Below are 25,167 nucleotides of genomic sequence, written 5' to 3' on the forward strand. Positions count from 1 at the left end.
TTTATTCCCTAAAGAGTTACTTGTATTCAGCAATTATGTTCCACTGACAAATACATGACTGATTAAATAGGGAGCAAGCAAATGATCAATAAAGAATTCAGAATACTACTTGTGCTACCACTGGGTATGCACAGCACCTCAGGATGTGATAACTGGAAAACAGCCTTGAGTGCTGGGAACAGAACATGTATGACTTCTTACCTGCTAAGTGTGGCTTTCAATTTTCTGCAATGTGCTATAATTCTATTGCACTGATGAAAAACCCCTCAATGAGACTGTAATTTCCCCTGGCTCTTTCTGCAGGGAAACAGGGCTCTGCATGTGTGCATTATGTGGAGGTGCTCATGTATTGGAGAAGCCACGGTTTCCATGAGAGGCCAAGGGAACCTGTCCTGCTGTCTCTGCAAGGGACTGGCAAACAGGGAATTTGCAAAGAAATTCAGGGAAATTTAAAGCAATTAATGGGGTCTGGACTTTAAAGACATTTAAATATTAAATAGCACAGTAGCTGTGGGGCACTAGGTAGCTAAGAAATACTCTTCATATACACAGCAAACCAGGGTACCACCTAGAATTGATCCATTCTCAAATTTTTCTATAATAAACCTTGATGAAGCTTTACAGATATTTAAATTGTCAATGTCAGCTATCCAGAGAATTATTTCTTCATCAGCACTCTTTTCTGGTTTATAAATAAAATTAAGTATTTCACATTACTAAAATAAATAGGCCATAAAAGCAGCAGAACAACTCGTTCTTAACAATCTCTTCTGCATTAAGCACAGCATACGCAAAACATCAGACTTGGTAGAAATAATGAGCAGGTCATTTACAACAAAATTATCAAACAATTAATTAGCTAGATGTTACAACCTGGGCCCTGCCACAGTCCTGGAAGCCACACAAGCTTCTGCTCAGAAAAGCTTCAAGAAAATGCATGCAAATAGTCCCATCTCACAGAGATGGTTGTCATCTTCAAGTTAAGCACTGGAATAAGCCCATTTTTATCTCTGAACCCTGACCAGAGGCAGGTCTAGGAGACCACACTCCAGCACAGTTATGAAAAAATTTAAATGCTATTTTTTCCAGTCTCCACTGCTGGACAGGGGCTCACAGTTGAGGTAAAGGCTGCAACACCAGTGAGAAAAGTCTTCCTTAGCTCAGGTGCTTCTGGCTGGAATGAGAGGTGGTCCCTCGAGGTTTGGGATGAGGGAGTTTTGCTTTATGGCTCCCTTGCAATCACTGCTCTTGGTGCTCCTTCACTCACTGCAGCTGGGTCAGCACTACACAACCAACCAACCGAGGGATGGGGCTTTCACACTCCAGCTCTGGGGTTTTTGGGACTGAAAACCCATCAGGGAAAAACAAAGTTCCAATTATTTTATTCTCCCTTTCTTTGTATCCTATGAATCAAGACAATTATTCTGATAAAAATCAGTTTTAGTTGTGCAACTCAGTCACAATTAGAAATGTTCCCTCAAATTGTCAGTGTTTAACTGCCAGCACGGCAGAGCCAGCTGTCCTTTACTTGTGTCGACTTCCTGGAGAGTCAAACAGCAAACACAGCACAGAGAGGTGCAAGTTCTCAGCAGCAGCACATGCACACACATTTACAATTTGCTTCGCTCATGTATTTGAAATTAATGTTTCCCTTCCATGAGCACTTATGCAGGTTAAATGAATATGCAGCACTCACAGACTTTTTAAAAGACATAACTGAAGCTGAAACAAATTTATCTTTTAAATTAATGCAAATAATATTTTTTGCAGTAGTACTGCAGAGCTAATCAGCAGTTTCTTCTACTTTGTTACTTAATTAGCTTTGCCAAATATAAATATAATTTTTGAAAGAGGTTAGTACCATCAAAGAACTTGCTTCCTTTCCAACCTAGAAAAACAATCTAAGGAAGTGAATCATTTGCAAGAGGTCTTTGGAGAATCAAAATGGGGTGCAGACAATAAGCTAATGTGACTTATTAAAACAAAGCAACAGATAAAAGAAAGTTTACTTTCATAAACTGATTATAATAACATCTAAGAACCTTCAATACCTCCCTAAGTCTGAAGGGGGGGTTAAGAAAAGTTCCGATCAAATGACTACATGATCAGAGTTCTGTCACTGTTACCTGCTGAAGCACATAAAGTGCTTCTCGAATCTATCAGTTGACCCAAACTTAGAGATTATAACATTACTGAGACCTAATCAACTGTAGCCACTGCTGGGTCCCCTCTGCCACCATTCAGGTCCTTCCAAAACCCCAAAATTTGACAAACAACCATCTGAATCTCACACATTAAAACATATCACATGTGTTTATCCCTTGTTTTTCCTCCATTCTGTAATCTCACATGCATGCATTAAAAAAATTCCTGAACCTAACCCCATAAAACCCATCCAAGTCAAGTCTTAAAAAACCAGGTGACCAAAAGTACCTTATTTTTCCCCAAGGTGAAATTAAAGGCTTTGTGCCTGCTAGGACCCAAGTTCATGGCTCAGTGTTTCTCTTGAGACAGTTGATGATGCAGCTTAATGGTGTAATCAACTCTTACAAGAGAAACCACAGAACCTTGAGCTCAGGTTTTGGCAGGTAAGTAAAGGAAGGAGATTTTTGAGGAAGTGGTTTTGAAAGTTTGTATTTTAAGGCAGATACAGCAAAACCACAGCCTGAGCAGCCCCCTCTGCATGCACAGCTGTGCCACTCACCTGTGCTGGACTTGATGTCACCCGTGAGCACAAACCCCGCCACGGGCGGGTCCCAGTCCGGCTTTCACTCACACAGTTGGGTCTGTTCTCCTCGGTGCTCCTTCGGCAGAGCTTTTAAATAGAACACTGGAAGGTAAAACAAGTTTCCTTCAAAATCCAACACAACAGCAAAAAACACAGAACAGCACAGGATTACTGTAAAAACAGAGTGACAGGGACCCGTGTGGGTTACCTGGTCCAAAGTCACATTCGAAGCTGGGCTAAGTTCAAAGTTAGATCAAGTTGCTCAGGGCCTTAACAGTCTTCTGTTTAAAACCTACAGTGAAGGTTTAAGCACCCAAAATAAGTATTTTAATGGGGGAGCAGCATCTTATTTCCTTGAACACAAGATTGGTACCTAGAAAACCAATTCTCAGTTTTGAGTGCTTCTGTATGTGGCCTTGGGCCAGGTAATGTCTTGCAAGGTGGGGGTGGTGCTAACACACCTGCTGAGTACATCCATGTGGAGGAGTTTGCAGTGTCACATACTGGAATCAAGTAAATTAGGCTGTCATTTCTAGTGAAGTAAGACCTTGGGGTCCAAGACACAGTAATCTGATGCTGAAACTTGCTCAAAACCAACCACCGTGTGCCCAGATGTGTGTTCCTGCAAACCAGTCCTCATCCACACGCTGTCTGGAGAGCTGGATGTTGTAATTTCAGGAATTGCTCTGATCAGAATGGAGAGGTTTGTATCAAAGTGCTCAGGTTTGTCGTAAAGCAATCCAGGAAACAACTTCCTCCTCTGCCAGTTTCAGCAACATTGGAAATCAACAGAGGGGCTCTGAGCTGCCTTATAGTACCAATAGCAGGTTCCCCTCTCAGTGTTTGTTCTCCTGGCTACAAGGAAGTTCTAAGACAGCACCAGTGATGCCAAGGCTGCCATGGGGTTTTAAGAGCACTGTCAGCAGTTAGTGCAGTCTCATACTGGAAAACACATTTGGAAGAAGATGTGCTTTACAGGTTTAACAGTCCTTTGGGACTGGGATTACCTTTACCAGGGATTTGGACAGAACTTGGGTAACATGTAACTGGAAAGGATAAGCAAACATAGAAACATTAAAACTTGTTTTGTTTGTTTTTTTAATGAAATAGGGTGCTGGAAAGTGAAGAAGGAAGGAAAGGATACTTAGTCTATCCCACCAGCAAGAACCACAGTTCCAGTCAGAAGGGGAGGAAGGCATCACTGAAGGGAAACGGGAGGAGGATTGACTATATGCTCTATACAGAAGAAGGTGTCTACTTGGAATGGAAAGTGGTAAGTTTCAGAGTTGCCAAAAAGGCTGTAACTTGCACAACAAACTTGTCTGAATGCCACTGCAGCCTGTTCTGTTGGATTAAACCCATACTCCTGGGAGGACCTGCTGCTTTGCTATTTTCCACTTCTGCATGCAGGTACCATGTTTGTAAAGCTGTAACAAAGTTAGGGTGAGTTTGAGGATTCCCACAGCAGCATTGGTAGCTGTACTGCTCTTCAAAAACAACCAACCAACCTCATTTTCTCTCTCCTTTTAAGCTTTTGCCTAACTGTTTTGCTTGATGCTTCTCCTATGCCTGCAGTCTGAATATTTTTTCATCTTTTCAAATGTCTGGATGTTTTTTATGCCTATGAAAATCCACCTAAGTTACAACTCTGCAATATGTAGGCAGAAGCTGACATGAGCTACCCAGAGGGAGAACTTGTAGGGTGCAGTCTGCTTCCTAGTGTAGGACCTTGTCTTGTACAGCATTCCAGGGTGAAAATGAGGAGCTCATTCACATGTGTTTACCATACTCTGCACATGGATCACCTACTGCAGCACTGCAGATGAGTCTGTCTGCAGCAACACAGATGTTACTGCAAATAGAAAGAAAAAGTACGATAGATTCCATGCAGACCAGCTCAGCTGGGTGCTACCAGTGCCTCACCTCATCCCCTGCAGCCCACTGACATGCCCTGAGTGGCAGTTCCGTGTTAGCCCAGGCAAGCCTGTGTAATACACTCTGTAATACACTAGGGTAGTTCCAAGAGGCTGAGTTTTGATGTGTGGAATGACAAACCGATTTTTCAGCTCCTTTTCTTACTGTTGTTTTCCTTCTGCAGGAAGTGGAAGAGTTCAGCTTTATTACCCAGTTAGCAGGCCTGACAGACCACCTACCAGTAGCAATGCGTCTCATGGTGTCTACAGGAGAGGATGATCCTTAAAACTGACCAGCTCTGAGAGATTAGAAGAGGGAGCCATGAATGATATTTCAAAAATATCAGAGGATAAGAATGAACTATTCTGGTGCCACGTTAGGAAAGATGACCAGACCTGACCTGGGCTACTCCCAGAAAGTACCAACAATGTGGATCTAAAAAGGGAAGAAATGGAAGGGGCTGTGGCCTAAAGCCACTGTCACAAGTGGCTCAGGCAACAGGGCAGGCCTGTACTACAATGCTTTCACTGTGGACCGAATGGAACCAAGATGGAAGTCCTAATTCCTTCTGAACCAGTGCCATTCTTACTAAAACATGTTTTTATACTAATATATAGCACAATTTAGTTTGTACTTAGTCTGTGAGTTAGTGCTGCTCAATGGTTTTTTGCATCATTTCTTTGTCTAATTACGAAGCTGCAGCTTTTCTCTTTCTTTAGCCTGTGACAGTTGTAGTTCGTGCTTGCAGCAGCCGCATGCGCCCGCACTGCATGCACCGGAGAGGAACCGGGCACAGCATCCCTGGCAACGGCAGCAGGGAAGGGAGGGCACAAACCAGACCCAGCCAAAGCGTCCTGGGACTGGCAAACCCTTCTGTCAGGACAGGTAGATCTTAAACCAAACAACTCTCTTCAATTTGCAGACCAGTATCTTCCTGTCTGATTTAAGGATAATTAAAAGATTTGGAATCAAGACTTTAAGAACACAGTTCCACCCTTATTCCAGCTGTGTTCCCACTGGAATTATGAACTGTTTTGTCTGAATGATGACTCCAGAATCAGGCCTTCAGCTTTCTAAATGCAACTTATTCCCTTAAGAAGAAACAGTTTCCCTGTAATGTCTTTTCTTTCCCATGCGTGGGACAGTTCTGAATTATGGTATGGGATATGTATGTTACAGTAGAGTGAATAGATTCCTGTAGTACCATTGGTAACACCAGAGCCAACATTCTGCCTTAGCTAGAAAGGGTAAGTGGGAAATGAATTGTAAAATGCATGCTAGATATAGAGTAAAAAATAAACATAAGTGACATTTGGGGGGAAAAAGGTGTAGAACAGTGTATGACTGATAAGGCAGAATAACCTGACAATTTTTTAAAGGAATCAGTACACTTAAAGGGGAAGTGGAATGTGGCCAGCTGGAGAGTAGAGAATAGAACTGTGACTCTTGGCCTTAGGTAACTGCTTCCCAGGAACAGAGGCTGTTTTGATGTCTGTGAGACATGATTCTCCATTTGTTTTGCACTCACAGACTGAATGGGGGTCTTACCATCTGATTCATAGGTTCTTTCCAATAAAGCTCTTCAAATGTGGGACTCCCCTCTGCCATCTTGTCCCCATGACCTGACCTACCCAACCTCTGTAACCTTAACAAAAATAATGAAAAACTAAGAATCAGGTCCATAACGAGACTTGGGATTTTCTTAGGGATTTAGTTTCAGAGGGTTTGTGTTGTTGGGAGAACAATGAGAGCCCTTCTGTTTTACCCATTACTTAGTTTCTTCTGCCTATCTCCTTAGTGTTATTTCCTCTTGCATTACAAATTCCCTGTGTTAAGAAGAGTTAACCCAATATTAGATGTACCCCATTAAGTAACCTGTCTTAGTTACACTGCCCACAAACTCCTGAGGATGCTCTTGTTTTGGTTTAGTTTACACCTGCTGTGAATCAGCTTGAGCTAAATCAGAATAGATCTAAATTAGAAATCTCAATCTGCACAGCCTCTGGTACTTGCTTAGTTAGCTACAGTAAACAACAGAACTTGTACTTAGATCAGCCTGATTTTGCAAATAGTGAAACTCTTAATAGTCATGAGAGTACAGGACTAACAGTATTGGCTAATTCCAAGGAGGCAGCAAGGCCACCGCTCACACTCTCCCTCTGCACCTGGTCTTGAAACATTTTATGCCTCGTTTTCCAGTCCTGGGGTCCCTTCAGCAGAGACTGCCTCTTAAAAGTGTACTGTGCCAAACCATGGGGTAGTCTGAAGTGTAACCCAGGGGGACTCAAAAATGGAACCATACTCAGTTCCCCTTTTTATAAAATTAGGAATTCAAGTTTACAGAATCAGAGACTTTAGTGTACTACCCCAGTGCACCACCAGTTTCCCACTTTGTATGTCTGTCTTTATACAGAGGGTGCACATATGTGCAATGTGTTTTTCGGGTTTTTATTGCTCCACCCAATTCAGAAAAACTTGTACCCAAACCAATGCTTTTTAATCCTGTTTTCTACCTTGCTTGTATTTTATTAACCTTTTTTAAAAAACCCAAACAGTACCAGTAGCAATTTGTGCGCTGCCCAGCAGCTATTTCTCAGTAGTAAGACTAACTACAAGGTACGGTATTTTTAATAGTTTTCCTAACAATGTAAATTACAATTTGATATCAATTTCACCAAGTATCAGTTACAGGAGCTGAATTTGACACTGTGTGGGACATAGAACTACTGCCAAACAATGCTACATTACTTACAGTAAAACTAACATGATCTAAATTACTTTAAAATTTGTTCTGTGGTTTTGTGCTGACTAAAAATTCAGCCACTTTCGTCAACTTTTTGAGATATGTTGAGAAATGTTTTTTCAAATTTGAAGTAAACTGTTTTAGATTTTTTGTTCCTAGTTCCTCAGTGCTCAAGAACTGGCTAGCTGTAAAATGTTCTCTTACACAATACACATACATTTAACCAGTGTAAGTAGTTCTTTATAATTTACTGTCTTAGGGATGTGACTTTGCAAGAGTGATGCTGGGAGGTTCAGCATTGTGGCATCACTGTATAGATGCTCCTTGGTTTTTTGCATTGATCCTGTGCCTTCTGATGCCTCGGCAATGCTTGCAGGGGTCAGAGAGTGTCTGTAGCAGTGAGCTGGAATGATCAGGCTTCCCCTTCCAGGACAGTGACCTCCAGGAGCAAAACGAGTTTTGCCTATACCGCTCCAACCACCACAGTTCCATCCAATATCCCACAGAGAATCCACTCAGACAATGCCTGTACTGGCATAATATCAATCATCACAGGCCTTAGGCAGACACTATAGGATAGAATATTTGCATTAATAATAATAATTAAAAAAAAAAAAAAAAAAAAAAAAAAAGAAGGGGTGGGGCTGAAGAGACCAAGCCCAGGAGATCAAACCCTGGAAGGCTTTTTTAGATGTCAATCCTACTTTGCTTATGGATAGCATGACCCAATTTATAAGTAGAATGTTATTTATAAGAAATCAAGCTTACTCTACTATGCTTATCCCACTTTGTACTGGGATTTCAGGCATCTTCAAGAAGTGAGTGATAAGACTATGCTTGGTTTATTACCTGCCCCTTACCAGGGATACTGTAGTTGAAGTATCACCTTTTTATAAAAGCTTGATAACATCTTGTTTCTCCTGTTCAGTTTGCATTTTACAACAGCACTTCTAGAACAAGTGAACAAAAGACCCAAAGAGGACCATTGAAAACCAAGCATTTCCAGAAGTTTTGAAGGTGTCAGGTCCTGACAAAATTGGTAACTTTAGATCACTTCAAAAACACACCCCAGAGATGGAGCCACTGAGCACCAGCGAGGTAACACCCAGCCTCATGCTGGGGGAAAAGGTATTTTACTCATTCCAGTGGCGCCCAGTTTTGTCCATCCCAGCCTGGACACTTGGTAGAATCTGCCTAAAGCACCCAAACAGAAACTCCCAGAGCCTGGCTCCAGGAGAAGCCTGCAACCCGAGGATGTGTGTCCTGCTGGCTGCAGGAGGAGTTTACCTGCCTTGTGCCAGTATCATGACAAAGTTTTATCCCGGAAACACTCTCAGTTAGTCTGGCCAGACCCTCAGCCCTACTTGTTGGGTAAGACAGTAAGATTTAAGGAACACACAATTCCAATAAGGAGGTTTTTTTCTAATGGCCTTTGTTTGGTGGTCCAGACGAAGCCGATCCGACTGCCCCCAGTTTGGTGTCTGAGCTACCCTGGATCACGCAGCAGCACAGCAGTGTCAGCACATATCATCAGCTCACAAATGAAGCAGTTTTGCCTCCTCCTGGCACTACAGGATGAGGACAGAAATACAATTCAAGCACTTTGAAAACCTCCCAATTTTATCCATTATGAGGGTCAAATTGTTACTGAAGGTCTCACTTTTCCATACCATCTTGTTTTAAATATAATCTTGATGCTTTTAAAGACTTGTATTATTGCTGAGGTTTAGAAGTCCTATAATAAGAATAACCTTTTTTTATTTCAATGATTTTTCGGTATTGTATCCTTCTGGAACCTAATGTTTTTATATGGTAAGCACACACCTTCTGACATTTTGTTATAAATGTATTTAAAAAAAAATTTAAATATTTTCATTGGTTTCTTTACCTGCAAGAAAACCACAATCACAGACCTGATAAAAACAAGGTATTTTAAACAATATGGAGGGGTTTTTGTCTTTTATTGGTGCTGAAAGGAATAACTGGTTGATGCAATCAAGATAATAAAATTTTAAGGCTCAAATGATTCTGTGCAGTCACTTTCTCTGGTTTCGTGATGTGGAGACTGATGTCACCAACAGAGATCTGACTCCAAATCACAGTCTGGTGGGTGGGTCAAGTACATCTCATTGTGCTACATCTATTCAAGTGAACCTGCAGAAAATACAAGGTGAAGAAATTAGTCCTTTGAACTCCCCCTGCACTGCCCAAACATCCCCTGCACAGATACCCTGAGCAGTTTTCCAGACGTGCAGCCTTCCTGCAGAACATTCACACCAAGTCCCTGCTTTAAGGACAAGGATCTGCACTGGAGCCTGCCAGTGCCTGGCCCCAGACTGCAGGAACAAGGGAGGATGCAGGTGCACAGTTGGGCACCACAACAGTGATCTGGCCCCTGAGCTCAGGCAGAGCAGGTTTTTATCTCTGTGCTGTCCAGTCAAAAATAAAAAACATACATCACACCTCCTGTACAATTGTTGGTTTAACAAAACAATGGAAAGAGAAAAGAATCCATTTTACTGGTTTAGTCTATCTGAACAGTCCTGCAAAAGCCAGTAGGGAACCCTTCCTTGAAGGATTTATTTTTTCCACAAGCAGAAAGGATGGTATCAGTGGAATGCAAATGAGTAAGAAAGAGCCCAGCACACATTCTTGTCATTTCCTCAGGAAGGAACCACCCCATCCTGTGGGACAGGACATTAGAGACAGATTTCTGCAGCTTTCTCCATTGCTGCACAGGTGATTTTTGTCTGCATTCTGATGCTACCGTAGCATTATACTTTGACAGACTTGATTTTCCAGTGGTAGATTCTCAGACTGCCTCTCTTGCAATACCTGACCTATTTTCCCCACTGCTACAGTTTGTTATTATGTGAGCAGCTCATGAGTGGGCTCCCTTCTATAAAGCGCTAAGGAACTACAAGTTAAAAACACAGTAATTTCTTGGATATTTGCATATTGCAGACAGTTATAGGAACAAGTACAGAAAACTGCAGCTCCTTCCTGTTCCCTGTGCCCAGGAGTTGCAGTGTAGTTCATGATGAACTCGTGCCCACAGCTGCCTGTGGGTCAGCACTGTGACAGCACTGCCATCTGGCTCTTCGGCTATTTTACACACTCCCTTGGCAAAGCACCTATTAGAACACAAGCCTCCCTATCCCACTGAAATTCCTGCACAGAATGCTGCTAAAACCATTATTCTTGTAGCCCTTTTCTTTCACTATTTAATACTTTGGTGTAGCAGGTCTCCTTGTTGCACCAAACTGAAGTGGCTCATCTACATTTTCGTGACCTTTCAGAAGACTATTCCAGATTTCCCATCTACCACTCCTAAATTTGTAGGCCCATTTTCTTCCATACTTTCCCTGATATTTAGGGAAGCCTCCAAGAAGCCACTTGTGAAATCAGTGTGTGGAGCTTGCTAGGAAGACTGGCAGGAGAACAACAACCCTCTTTCTCATCTTTTACATAATGTTAGATTTAACCACTGCTCCTTACAACCATTAAATGTGGACAGGAAGAAATATGCATTAATTGAAGGAAAGATTAGAAGAAAATGGGAGGAGAAAAAAAAATCTGAGAATAGTTACACAAAAAGATCATGGAATCTCCATCAACATTTAACTTAGGATGTATATTCCTCGTCCCCAAACACCCTCAAAACTCCTTTCTGAGTCTGATAAACATTTCATACTATTGCAGATCACATGAGCTGCTGAGGTTGTGCTCAGCCACTGATACCTCCCCTGTGGTACCAAGAACTACATCTGAATGGTCAACTAATCAAAAAAGAAGATTATCTGTAGTAGAAAAATGCTACAGCTTTCCTCTGTGCTTTAAAGGATGAGATAATTGAATACAATCACAAAATAAAGGGACATTTTCCACATGTTCCTATTAAGATACCAGCTTTCATCTGGCTCCCCTATCTGTAAATGGTGTAATTCCTGGAAAACAGCACCTGCTTACTCTGCCTCTCTGGAAATGTCTGTAAGCTGATGCTTCACCTTCTGTTGCTCCCACAGGAGCATCTCACCAACTCACAGAGTGCCCAGCATTGCCAAACCCTCTCTTTCCCTTTTGTAGTAAACCTTTGATGTCTCCAAAGCCAAACACAGCAGAATAACTTCAAAGTGCTTCAAGTGCTTCAGTATTTGGTAGCCAGGTGTGTCAGAACATCCTTCGTCTGTGTGAACACTGCAACAAAAGCCTAAAGCTCCATACAATTTTCACTGTTACACTACAGCTGATACACCAGGGTTTTTGCCAAGCTCTGCTTAAGCTCCTCAAGCCACGGCAGTTTGTGTCCAAAGCAACCAAAAGCCTTAAAAGTCCCATTCCTATTTGCAAATGATTTGACCCTTCCAAATCCCAGCAACAGGATGCGTCAGTGAGCTGAGCTCAGTAGAGACCTTAATGTGATCCTGAATGCTGGGCTGTCATTAGGACATGGAATATTGATATCCCGGACCGCTTCCCACCCGGCTAAAATGGAATTTACCTCACAGATACACACATTAAACACTGTATTAGCTACTAACTGATATAAATCCTTCTGCCTTAATGAGACCAAACGGAGGATGGTGGCCAAGACACGGCAGTGTCAGACCAGGGAACCAGAGCTGCCTGCAAAGGACAGTGTCTGCAGGCCAGGGGGGACAGACCCCACAGATGCGACCTGGGACCCACCAATGCTGAGCAGGATGACTCAGAGAGTTCAGGATGCAGCTGGGCTGAGAACTGCTTTATTACACAACAAAATTAATGTAATTTTAAGATTCTGGATTCAGGGATGTTCCACCCCTGGAAGTGTTCCAGGCTGTGTTGGATGAGACCCTAAGCAATTTGATCCAGTAAATGACATCCTGCCCATGACAGAGGGGTTGGAACTTGATGGTCTTTAAGGTCTTACATTCCAAGTAAAGTCATTCTGGGATTCTGTGGATTCAAACAACTGAAGGGGTTTCCAATGCTGCCACAGCATCACACGCTGCAGTGTCTGCTCAGAAGCCTCTGAACACTTTGCTAGTGTGATGTGGGAGTTCAGAACCTGAAATTCCCCAGTGGCAGTATATCTGATCCCACCACAGTGAACAGAAAGAGATGAGCATGATGAGGGGAAGATGACATCTTTCAACATCAAAAGTAATTAGGTACCTTTATTCTCACTAAAGAGGTTTGTGAACTTCTAAAATAGCAGAGTTTGAACACCCAGCCCTGCTACACTTTGGGCAACATCCTCACTACCTTTTCAGACCTGCCTAGGTATAATCATTACCTTCTTTGTAACAGGTTCTTAAATACCTTTTAAAGGCCAATCCAGAATTCTGAACAGCTAGAAAAATCCAGCTGGTTCTTTCTCTACATTTAAAACACTTCTCCTGAGGTCAACTGCCACACTACCACCAGCTCCAGCAAAGCCAACATGGAATGTTTTATATTGCTTAGTAAGGACATCAGGGTATCAAGGAACAAAAGGCAGCTGCAAGGTCTGCAGGACACCAAACAAACAAAAATCCCAGGCCTAGCATGGTGCCAAGCACTATGCTAAATATATTTCTAATGAAAGGTGTATCACACAAGACAAACCAATTCTCAGTATGCAACCTGGTCCATTCTCTCCACCCCAAAATCAGACTGTTATGAAACAGGTATTTAAAACTCTATTTTCTGTTATTCCTTGGTTACATTTAATTTCTCGTTTCCACATTTGCCAACAAAGTTATTTATAGCCACAGCAAACTCAGACTTTTAACCAAACTTGTCTTATGTGCCACAATAAGCACATAAGCAGGACTTCATGCTGCAGCCACTTCATTATGAGTGTTCCTGAAACTCTGTGCCACTTTTGAACTCACAGAGCTTACCTGGTGAGATCCCTTTTGTCCCCAGCTGACCCCGAGTGTCCTTTCACCTCACAGCAGAAACCTCATCATACTGCAGCTCTGTTCCAATGGCAGGGCAAATGAGAAGCTGTAAATGTAGCATTTATTGTACACTGGCAGAAAGAAATGCTGAGTCTGGTCAAGTGCTGGGCAGTGGCTCCACACCCAGTCTAAGAGGTCCTTGTCCAGGTCTGGATTTGTGGGCTGACAATTAGAAGAAGGTTTCTGACCACATGATGAAGAAAGTTCAAAACTAGCTTCCAAATGACCACAATGGAATGCAAAATAAACAAAAAAAAATTCCTCTCTGAAGCCCCAATGCTTTTAAAACAGAGCTGAATATATTTTTACAGAGATTCTATGTATGAGCCCAGCTGTAGGAAGGGATGATACAGAACAACCCAGAAGGTCCCACTCATTCCTGTGTTTGGTTTGAAGACAGGGGGAAAGTACAGAATTTCTTCCGCTTCTGGGTTATGCTTATTTATATGGAAAGCGTAATTATCTGTTTGGGACCTTCCGTTTATTATTAAAAAAACCCCAACACTGCTATTTTTATTCATGTTTTAAATGTGGACAGAACTGGAGCTTACAAGCACAAACTCTTGAAGTATGAATAGCTGCCTGTCAAGACTCTGTGTGAGAAGACTGAACTTAAAGCACAGGGGGTGGGGGGGAATGGAAGGAAAAGGAATGGGAGGAGATACTGGATCTACAGACATACTGCAAAGATAGGAGAACATCTAAGAAGATTTTTTAAAATACAACAAAAAAAGTTAAGTACAGTAAGAAAGATTAAATGGCCCTTAATTGCTCAGGAAACATTCCCCAGAACACACACAGCTGACTAGTTCTGTTGGTGACAAGCATGACTACACCTTGCCCTTATTTTTAGACATGCTTTTCTTGTAAAATCTTATTTAAAATGTAATTACTTGATTAGCTGTTGCCCAGCCAACCCCGGGAATGCAAATACAGACTGTCGCAAAAAGAGAGTCACAACCCTCAGCTTCTAGGAGAGGTAAACAATGGAGCAGTGTATCTCGTTCCCAGCTAGAGGCAGGGACACAAGTAGAATATTCTCCCTGCAAGCAAAGGGATATGGGCAGCAGCATCCAAGAAAGCAGCAGGAAGCTGGCAGTGGATGTAAGGCACTGCATCTATCTGAACAGATGATCTCCTGTGAGAAAATCCCAGTATTTATTCAGGGCCTGCCTGACTGGCACAGGGACACAACAAAAATGGCACCATTCTAAATGGGGACACATCTGCCATCGAGGGAGCCCTCAAAGAGAGTGGGATAAACAGCACCTGAAAGGGCCACATGACATCCTCACCAAAACCTCCCACTGATACCTGTACTGACACTCTGGAACGAGGAACACGCTGACAACCATGTTTGTACATTAACACACCCCGTACATTAACGGGGCCCCAGGAGCTCAGCCTGGGCACTAATCTGGGTTTGGGAAGCACTGCTGAGATGGTCTGAGGTGCTGGTGCCCTTTTTGGAAGAGAAATGCTGCTTATGCCTTTACCCTGCTGCTTCATTCATGTCGTCTGTGACATGAAATAAACCCCTCAGCCTGGCAGCAGTGCACATGGATGAGACTGGCCTTGAAGTGCTTCAGATCTGTGACAAGCACAAAAGAAAATGCACAAAAATTAAATGCTTTGTCAGTACAGACCCATGATATCTGTGGAGCAGAGCACTCCGATATCTAGGAAAGACTATGTCTTCATATTTCAATACAAAACACAAAGCCTGTTTTGTATCGAAATATGAAGATATAGACTTTCCTAGATATTTTTCCTTCTTCCCTTTTTGAAGACTTTTTTCATGTATATTGTGGGGTATGTGTCAAGATAATGCAAGAAAAGATAAAAACGTAACATTTAACACAGAAGTTGACTTCATAGTTCATTTATTCTGCTGTGCAACGCAGAAGGAACGGATAGTTTTTGTTGACCACTAGTCAGTATTAGCAAAAAGTGAAGGGCCAGGACAGGGCAGGGGTAGAAATTAATTTAGTGCATGAAGAAGAGATGGCAGCTTCCCTAACAGTTTCATACAAAACAGAAACACATACTAAGCCATCATAATGCAGTATGCCAGCAGTTTTCAACACAGGGCCATAAGGTATTAACACTGCCTCCACCAAACCCTCCATCCTTGGCATGCAGCCCTGGACACTTGGGATTGGAGTTCTCTAACGGCACACAGGCTGCACAAGAGAACTGCTATAACTTACCACACCTTCCCACAGCCAAAGCCTCTTCAGTGCATTCCGATAAAGCTTTGGGTTTGTGCATCAATTCCAGAAGCATAACCTTTAGATGAAATTTATTTCTAGGCAGAAGGAGCTTTTGCTGGAGAGAGGTTCAATTCCCTAATTCTGGGAGACTTCCTGTCAGCTCTGACAGCTCTGCTCTGCTCTCAGGACCAGCCTGGCCAACAGGGACACAGCAGCTGCAGGAAGAAGAGATGGGCACTGATTTTAAGCAAGACCAAGGCACAAGAAGCAGCAATGCCAACAGTGTCACTTAAGGGCCCATCACCTAAACTCCACTAAAGTAATGAAACTACTTGAGTTGGAGTCCAAAGACCATTGTTACTCAATAGAAACAGGCAATGAGAAACATTATGGAGAACACCTAAACAGCATCAGCTCAGGAGGTAAGAGACACAAAACCCCAGTGCTGATTTAAAACAGCAGGAACATGAGCAGTCAATACTAAGGCCACTGTCTTGGCCCTCAGTACCATGTCCCAGCATGCCAGGACACACATGTGGCATAACAGCCAGCAAAATTAGATGGTCTGAATATTCTCTTCACACCAGTTCATTACTCCTGTGTTCTTGGTGCCCTCAGGCTGGAAGTCACACAGACACACTCAACACATGAACTTTTGTTTCTCAAGTCCCACTATTGCTCACAAAACACAGCCAGCCCCTCGCCCAGCTGCTCTCTCATTGTGGGCTCACAGCAAGAGCTGACACATCTTATTTTGGGTAGGACACAGCCCAGGGCACTGGGATGCACAGGGAGGGTTAAGGAGAATGTGTCCATCCCCCCCTGCAGCTCAGCCCCTCAGGAGCCTGGCAGGAAGGGGCACTGGGACACGATGAACTGCACCCCTGCACTTGCCAGGCGCCAGTCCTGCAGAGCCTCCGATTCATCCCACTTCTGGATGCACTCCCAGCCTTTCCACCGCATGTGAGGGTGCCTCATCCTCTCTCATCAGTCCATGGGCACAAGTGATTTTGCTGCTGCCTGTCAAGCAGGCATGAGATGAGACATGCAGACCTACTGTACAGTGCCTCCAACCATTCCTAGAAACACTGCAGCTGAGCAGGGATATGGCATTTTGGAGTGCCGCAGTGAAGGCTGTTTGTGTCTCACTCCCACCTCATTCATCGCCGCAGCTCAATTTATTTGCTGATTGTCAGGAGTGTGAGTAATTGGTTTCTTAGATACCCTAACAGGAAGCCAGCAGGCACCTTATGTGAGGACAGATACAGCAGGATCCACCACCCTGCAGAAGCAAGAGCACACTCAGTAACCTGTAGCACCCACTCCCTTCTCCCAAAGCACGAGAACATCACTTCTCCAAGGGAGTGATGTAAAAGGCAAGAGAGAGCAGAGGCTGTGGAAAATGACAGGGGCGAGAGGCACAATCCACAGCAAAGGGGCTGCTGCAGCTCGTCATGCAGCTGCACTTCAGCAAAACCCTGAGGAAGAACCAGAGGGTACATGGCCAGTCTTGTGTAACTTAAGGCCAAGATACCCTGGGACTGTGCCCACACCTCTGTGAAGAGCAGCCAGACTTGCAATTGCAGGGCTTTCCCGTGGCACACAGGAAGATCATCTGCTCTCATTCATTCATTAGTGCCCTTGTCCACAAAAGAGGCATCTTCAGGGCTCTCAAATCCTAGGCAGACTCCTCCTGGGGGGGGGAAAAAAGTGGGTCATCTTCATGACAGCTTTTAAAAATAAGACCAAAGCTCTATAGCTTTGTAAATATATATATTTAAGTATGTAGTTTTTATATAATATTAATATATTTTACATGTATGTTAAAACCCAGGTGGTTTTAATTACTGAGCTATCCAAGGATTTACTGCCTCTGAGCCTTTATCTGCTGCATCTCGGTCAAACCTCATAAGGCTGCATCTGAAATCACACTGTGCTAAGAAAACAAATGATTAAAGCAGAGCTGGGGAGTCAGGGGATTAGTCTATTCTGCACGGCCTTGAGCAAGTCATTTTTAGCTCTGAGGCTCTAATCTTACAGTGAGCCTGGGGCAGATGAAACACTCACACACCCACACAAAGCACACTTAGGTTTTTTCTCATCTGAAAAATAGAGATGACAACACACCCCTCTCTGAGAAGCATCTTAATCACTAATCTGCATTAAATGCTTGGAAATGTGAAGTATTACAATGATTAAGTACCAAACCAAATTAACATTTTGCAATGCTATCAGAGTCAATAAGGCAGAATGACAACACAAGCACCCATTGTATTCAGCTCACAATCATCATTGGAAAAATCCAACACTAGGAAGCTGTAATAGTCTCTCCCCCCCCTAACAACCAGCTGTAACTACAAACAGAATACAAAAGATGAGTGACTAAATGAGTTAGTCCTGAAATGCATCCTCTATCTTGTTAAACGCAGGAAGCCCACACAGAGCAGTTTCAAAGGGACTAATGAAGGAGAAAAGCAAGCTCCAGGATCTCAGTCCTTGAAGTGCCCAGCCTTCAGACAAAAGGTACCAGTTCTGCAAATAAAGGAACAAATCTTGCAGCTGCCTGACTTAGAAAACATCCTTTACAATGCAAGGCTTGTCCTTCATTAGGACCATGACAACTTCACTGTCCAAGGAGTACTACTCACTCTGTGTATTCAGCATGAGACAGTTTCTTGCCTGCCTGCTTTAACAGTAGGTGCAGGTCTGGATTAGATTTACTAGCAGTTGTCACCTTTTTCACTAGTTTTCCACTTCCATGCATGTATGTACATTGTATCTCGTAACACGATGTGTGATTTGAATGAGACAGCTGCATTTGGCAAGGCTCTGCATTTTCCTGATTTATAATGTGCTAGAAATTTCGAAGTGGGTTCTCAGCACCCTCTTGTGGAGCTCTGCTGTGGTAACCACCACATCTTAGTAAAATTACATCACAATTCAGAACTACAGAACAGTTACTTCTGCAGTAAAGCCAAAAATTGGGAAGTTAAATGCAAATGGCAACACTTGGTAGTTTATTATGATTTTTAATACCTGACTAAAACCCATGACTTGCATTAAAAAAGCTGCCCAGCTAGACACCTGCTCTATTGCAGTATCTGAACTGTAATACTGTTAGTTCAATGCTGGCAGAGGATCCTGTTTCTATTAGAACGTGCATCTGTACCTGCAGGCCTAGTCAGGATTGAAGCTGTTGTCATTAAGAAAAAAAATTGCCTGTGGTGGCAGCACAGAATAAGTTCCTTCCAAGAGAAAATAGGATTCTTGCTCTGCTTATTAAGATGCCCATAGCCAGCAGCTCTTCCAGCTCAGAACATCACTGGAATGCTTCTGTCAGGTCTGGGAACAAATGGGAGGCTGAATGCTGCTCCTGGGTAATGTGTTTTTTTGATAAAGTGGCTTTCCTCCCCCAAGTGCGTGCTTGCAGTAAAATGCCCTGTGGAAGAGGACAGAGATAGAAGCAGTCTTTTATTTTGCTCTTGCACACGTGTAAGAAATGGCCAGTGTCCCCCTGTAAGCAGCTGTTTTCCACACAATTTACAGATCACATTAGGTTTTTAAGTCCAACCTGAAGAACTCATGTAAGTCAAGGAAGACTGATACATACAATAAATAGTCCTAAGTACACACACACGTGGTAAGAGCTTGCCTCAACATAACAGCTCCCAGCAATTTTAACCAAATCCTTAAAGCAGTTGTGGTGCCTGTCTAAATGCACAAGCCAAACCAGCAAGCATTAGTGATGTTGGTAACACTCACAGTGAACTAAAACATGCACAAGGTTTCTTGAGTACATCCATCAGATTTTGCTCCTCTAAGGAACCCAAAGGTGCTAAAATATGCTTGGCATTCCATCCTTCCAGGGGTTTGGGGGTTTTTTTGATAGCAGCAATGCAATTTCTGCTCCAGGTATACTGAAATTTAAGATGTTTTCCTTATATGCACACAGCAGACAGTTCAGCCCTGGGAGCACAGTTCTGCAGATTGCTGCGACTGCATAAAGCCTCTGCCCTTCTCCTTCACTGCACTCACCCCTGAGAACCTCTACAGTCCCAAGTGTCACAACATCAAAAGGGTTTAACAAGGATGCCCCTCAGTCACCATCCCTAATACCCACTGCAAGGACCACATAACTTCAACATATGTAACACTCGTAACAAAATACAAATTCCCATCAGTGTGGATTTCTTCCCTTTGGCATTTTAACAAATTTATGTTTAATTTTTTCTTAGGAAGCGCAATTCAGGAACATCCATACACAGTTACCTTTGAGAAAGTTAACATTACACAGTAAAATACTGTGATTTTGGTTGTGGTTTTTTCCTATCTTATTTTTCCAAACATATAAATTCTAATATATTGCTATTATTTTTGTGTTCCCTATAGAACGCTGTATTCTCTTGCTGGATCCAGAATGACTTGTGCAGTTAAATGCACTTTCAGAAGCTCTTCCTACTGCAGAACAAAAACAGCAGCTCATGATTTCTGTGCCAGGCCAGACTCAGGAGTTACAGGACAGAGTCAGGAGAAGAGCAGCTGTACAATGTCAGCCTTTTCCAGCCTTGCACAATTGTGCCTGTGCCTTTTTAAAAAAAAATAAAGGTCCAAGCCTTTACTACTTTAAAGGTTTGGCCATATTATTGTTCCCTTTCCAACTGTACTGTGTACAACACATAACAACAATATTTGCTACCATACTTTCTGTGGGCTAAGCACAGTGTATCAAAATTAAAACAACTGTTTCATGAACAGCAACCTACATATTCCAGCAAAGTCTGTAAGAGATGACAGACTAAAGTTAAGCATCTTAAAAGTGCAGTTTTGAAAAGTGAAATTCACAGACCTCAGCAGGAGCTGCAGGGTTTCTGTTCATCAGGAAAATGGGTCTAAAAATTTAGGAATATTTCAGATGGCTTGTGGGTCTATAAATATGATCACACCGTTAGGAAAAGAAAAAGGAAAACATTTTACTCACAAGAATGGTGTATCATGGTGACCAGGAAAGCAGAGTAGGGGAGGCTCCTGCTGCTTTGTGGCTTCCTCATGGTATTCCTTTCACTTTGCTAAAGCTTCTGCTCAGAGGAAATAGGAGTAGCTTTGGTAACTGTTATCCCTGTGGATGGCTGACACAATTTGGGACTGGCAGGACATTGATTTTCTATCAAAATCTTAATAGGTCACACATACAAAACAGATACACCAATTGATTGTTCATCTAAAGCAGAACTCATTTCACACAATGCCATTGCTGCCAGTGTGATCTGGAGAGCAACTAAGAAAACCTCAGTAGTTGATGTGCTACTGCAGAGCACCTTACAAGTTAGCCAAACTGGCAGGTGTTATTTACACCTCTGATGAAATGAGTTTAAGAGCACATTTTTAATCATATATGGAATATTACATATCTCATAAAGATTTTCGTTTTAGACTACTCCCATTCTTTTCCTTTTGTTTCTGGTCAGACTACCATCAGTTTGTCACTTCCAACTAATTTGAATATGTGCATTTTCTAATTTCCAGTTACAACTTCCCAGATTTTGGTCACTGTTTGGCAAAGGACTCTTCAGAAATGCAGCATCACAGAACATCAGTTCCAGCAGAACATCAGTGCACCACAGTTTAATTCACTGGCCATTTCAGCTTAGAACCAGCCACAACTTAGACAAGTCTGAGAGCATCTAAGCTGTTTCCTTCTCCCTATTAAGTGTACTAATATACATATGTAGCTTGACTTGGGATTTTTTTGGTGCACTCTGGAGATTATTTCCCATTTTACAGTGAAAAGAGCACAGCCTAGAAATAGATCTGTTTAACTGACTTTTCTCTAATGTCAGTGTTAAGGCCTGGTGACCTCATATGCATGATATGCCATGACATAACCAGCTGCTACTGTCAAGTCAACTGTTCTGCAGCTCATTAACACTGTGTGAAACCCTGAAAGAGATGATTTAAAGCATGTGTATATATGGATATACATACAAGAATATATGACAAGAATACCTGTCCCTAAGAAATGGTTCCTCTCTACCTCACTAACTGTATTTTGAAAACAAATCCAAAAAAGTTAGAAGTATGTTTCAGAACAGTCTGCTCTCTGAACACAATAAAATAAACCCCCTGCTATACAAAAAAAAATACTGTAGGTTTATTATAATTTAGGAATATGAACAAAAGGAAACTATTTTATAATAGCTTAAAATCCATGGCAATCTCTCCTGTCTTTGTGTCAAAATTTATAGCATATATGACAGCAGTAGGCTCTGACAGAATTTCTGATTCAATAACAGAGCTGAAGAAATAAACAGCTTGCTTGCAGTGGGGATTCCATTCACAGTTTCCCTACAGGAGAGAGTTAAAAGTGAAAGCAGTCAAAATCTCCAGTATTATTACTATACAGTAAGAATGCAGTAAGAGTTCTTGTTCCCAGCTGAGCACACAATGATCAACAGTTTTCATTTACACTGCCATCCACTCCACTATGGAACACATAACTTTAAATACCATCTGCTACATCACACACTGAAGTCACTGAGTCAAAAATGGATTTGGTCAAAGAATATTGAGACAGAATACTAAAAATACTTACTCCTTACCCTCCAAATTTTTGCTTTTGTTAAACTGAGATGAGGTTATTTGTATGAAAAAACTCTACTTTGACCTAGCATCCCATTTAAATTCTGAATTTGATTCCAAACTAGGGAGCATTTGGATGTAAATCAGACTCCGATTTTAGGGTACATCTCCTGCTCCCCACTAAAACATGAACAGGTATTTTTACTAATTCTGACTACACAGTATTCAAACAGAGCAACAAGGGGCACTACATAATCCAAGCATGGCCAACAGAGACCCGCTGCAAACACACAGACTTTGACATAATAAATTCGATTGAAGATATACCTTTTCATTTGACATTTGCATCAGTCCTGTACTAACGGAGATATCAGCAGCAAGGTGATATTCCATCCACAGAACTGCTCCATGGCTCTTGCCTTTCCTGGGGAGAGGAGCAGGATAAAACCTGTTACTGTACATAATCCTGGCAGCTTAAACACTGCACTAGTGTTTAAGTGAGAGCTGTAAGAGCATGAACAACTCTTTCCTTGAAAGTAAGCTGAACAGCTGACTGAGTTGGTAATTGGGGCCAGCAACTTCTAAAGTATTTGCAGATATGAGATCTAAAAAAGGCATGGAGGAGAACATGTCATAACTACATCTGCTCAGCAGCATAAGCACTTAACCAGCACTGAATAACATGGCATAAATTACACAGCATACGCTGAGAACTTCCTTCAGAGACCCCAGTTTCTATTGACTCTGAATTTAGAGGAAATATTTACCACACACACCATGTCACTTCATGTGCCCGCTCCACAAGGGGCAGAGGTCATGCCAGTGTGCTGCCTGTAAACACAACTGCTGCAAAGGCACAGAAACCCCATGCAGATGGCTCTGGAGTCTATAAAAGCTTGAATTTTGTTTAATGAGAAACACAGCAGTGTTTGAGCTATGTAAGCTCCAGATAGTTATAAAATAAAACTTTCTTGGGTTTTTAATTCTTAACAGCATTTCAAGTTTGAACAGATTTAAGCACAGTCCACAGTTAAGAGTGGAAAGTATCTCAGAAGATGTGACAAATATAAAGATTGCCAGGATTATAGTTAGAAGGAAGAATAGCATATACATTAAAAGCTATTAAAACAGTCATTTTAAAGCTACTAAACATAGTAATTCATTCATTATTAAACACAATAATCTGACAAGCTACGCAGGAGCTTTTTCTGCAAGAACTCAGCAATGGGCAACAAACGGGAAGATTAAAAACATCCAGATAATGCTTTATTTTCTCTTAACTATAAATTAATCTATTTAAATAATAAATCACAGTGACAGCTAGTAAAATGTTAATTTTTTTTAAACAGAGGCATATTATCCAATCTGATAATATCTAATATTATTGTATTATTGTTATAGCCTATTGTGAATAGCCACAGAAAGTCTGCGTCAGAGCAACTTCCAGAACCTTAGGTCATGTTATTAAAAACTGCCAAGCACATTTGCACCAGTTAAGTGTATTACACTTAAAAGAGCTCTAAACTCAACTCCTCTAAAGAGCTGGAACTCTACCTCCTGGTAGAAAAATGGATGATGACAAGAATATTTATTGCACTGAGAAAACTGACCGTAAGAGTTTTACAGAGCCCTCGGTGCTGAGACAGTGTTGTGGTACAGTCTTTGTGAAGTCAAATGTCAAAACTTCCTGTGGGTCTGAGAGTGACTTGCAAGGATACTCCCACAGCGGGTGAGGTTCTGCTTCCCTGGATTCCCTAAAATTCAGAGAATCCTGAAGAAAGGAAAGAATAAAATGAACTGAAAATGATAGAAATGCAAAGAGTCTGTGTTTTTAAGTTAATTATGGGTCCTGAACTCAGAGTATTTAAGCAATAAAGCTTCAAGAGGGCAGGACTGCACTTCTCAGGCACAAGGGAAAAAATGTCCTACATGTGTGAAACCAAATGCTGTGATTGGGGCCCTGATCCCTGAAATAGAAACGGGCACTTTCAAAACACAATGCACTGACATTTTCTTCTCCCTCAAGACGAATTCCTGTACTCCTCCACAATTACTGTAAAAATAATCTCAATGGCTAACACAAATATGGATATTGACAGCACAGCTCTAGAAACTGACAGAAATCTCAAACAATGGGGTGCTGCCTAATGCACAAGTTTTTCAACAGTCACTAAATGCTTTATTAAGTCAAACTGAATTTTTGTTTTCCTGGGACTTGTGCTGAAACTATTTTTCTTACTTTAATCATATCATCCATAGTCTGGACATCAAAACCTTCACAGATGCCACATGGACTCCGGATTCTCCATAAGTCCTACAAATGAAAACAGGATTTTGTTTGGCTTTATTAAAGGAAACAGGAAATCTTGAAATAATTTTAGCTGTAGCTTAGACATTTGATAGCAAGCCAGATATAGACTTTTTACTGTGTATATATTCCTAAACCATTACAACTACCACAAGAATCAGAAGATAATTCTGGGAAAAGATTTTTTGAAGTCGGTTAATTCCTTGATCACTGTTTTCAACTCCTCTAAAGAACATTTCTTCAAATCTCTGTGGGTAGTTTATTTTAGAGCAGGTATGGATTTACCAAGATCTAACCCTTACAGCACCTCCACTTTCACTGTCCAGCACAGGTAAGTGCTCCCAGCAGTATCAAACATCTCAGAGCCTACCAGAGAACCACACTTCCCATCAGCCCCCCAAGGTGGAGTGAGACCATTTTAGCCACTTCACACCATGCCTCTCATTGACTTTAGCAACCCACTGGACAGACAATGATTCAGTTCAACATTTGCCTTTTCTTAGACCTCATTAATGGTCTCTTAACATGACAATTCACTAACTATAGGTATATACACTTTTTATTACCTGTTCATTGTTGCACTTACTCTCAAATGTTCCTGCTTTACAAGTTGGCAGCAGGACTACTGTACATTTAAACAAATACCTTTGTAACTTCTGCCTGAATACAGCATGAACTAGAGTGACTCTCTAAGAGTGAATGGTACACCCAGCAGAACTATCAAAACAGACAGGCAGCACCCTGCTCCCTAAATGCAA

The 25,167-nt window shown here is 41.9% G+C and overlaps 2 protein-coding genes across 9 annotated transcripts in view; one reads left to right on the forward strand and one right to left on the reverse strand.

The window, feature by feature from the left end:
- SMPD3 (sphingomyelin phosphodiesterase 3) overlaps window positions 1-4,928 on the forward strand; it is a gene marked incomplete at both ends in the record, with an annotated part of 31,381 nt that extends 26,453 nt beyond the window's left edge. The window contains 2 exons of the mRNA XM_082290348.1: window positions 3,839-4,001; window positions 4,827-4,928. Of these exons, the coding sequence (XP_082146474.1) occupies window positions 3,839-4,001; window positions 4,827-4,928 (265 nt within the window). The remainder of the gene's footprint in view (window positions 1-3,838; window positions 4,002-4,826) is intronic.
- A 4,473-nt stretch (window positions 4,929-9,401) lies between these two features.
- PRMT7 (protein arginine methyltransferase 7) overlaps window positions 9,402-25,167 on the reverse strand; it is a 28,185-nt gene continuing 12,419 nt past the window's right edge. For 4 of the 8 annotated variants that reach the window (XR_014226795.1, XR_014226796.1, XR_014226797.1 and 1 more), the window contains 6 exons: window positions 24,341-24,415; window positions 23,712-23,872; window positions 22,429-22,525; window positions 20,504-21,867; window positions 18,695-18,964; window positions 17,145-17,218 (listed from right to left, as the gene is read on the reverse strand). Coding sequence is in view for 1 of the 8 variants with exons in the window: in XM_082290171.1 (XP_082146297.1) it covers window positions 21,712-21,867; window positions 22,429-22,525; window positions 23,712-23,872; window positions 24,341-24,415 (489 nt within the window). In the remaining 7 variants the exon portion in view is untranslated. Of the gene's footprint in view, window positions 9,540-17,144; window positions 17,219-18,694; window positions 18,965-20,416; window positions 21,868-22,428; window positions 22,526-23,711; window positions 23,873-24,340; window positions 24,416-25,167 lie in introns of those variants that run through there. The other 4 variants (XR_014226793.1, XR_014226792.1, XR_014226794.1 and 1 more) reach the window with 4 other exon arrangements.

The sequence above is a fragment of the Coloeus monedula genome (assembly GCF_965178545.1).
Source record: "Coloeus monedula genome assembly, chromosome: 13".
Lineage (NCBI taxonomy): Eukaryota > Metazoa > Chordata > Aves > Passeriformes > Corvidae > Coloeus > Coloeus monedula.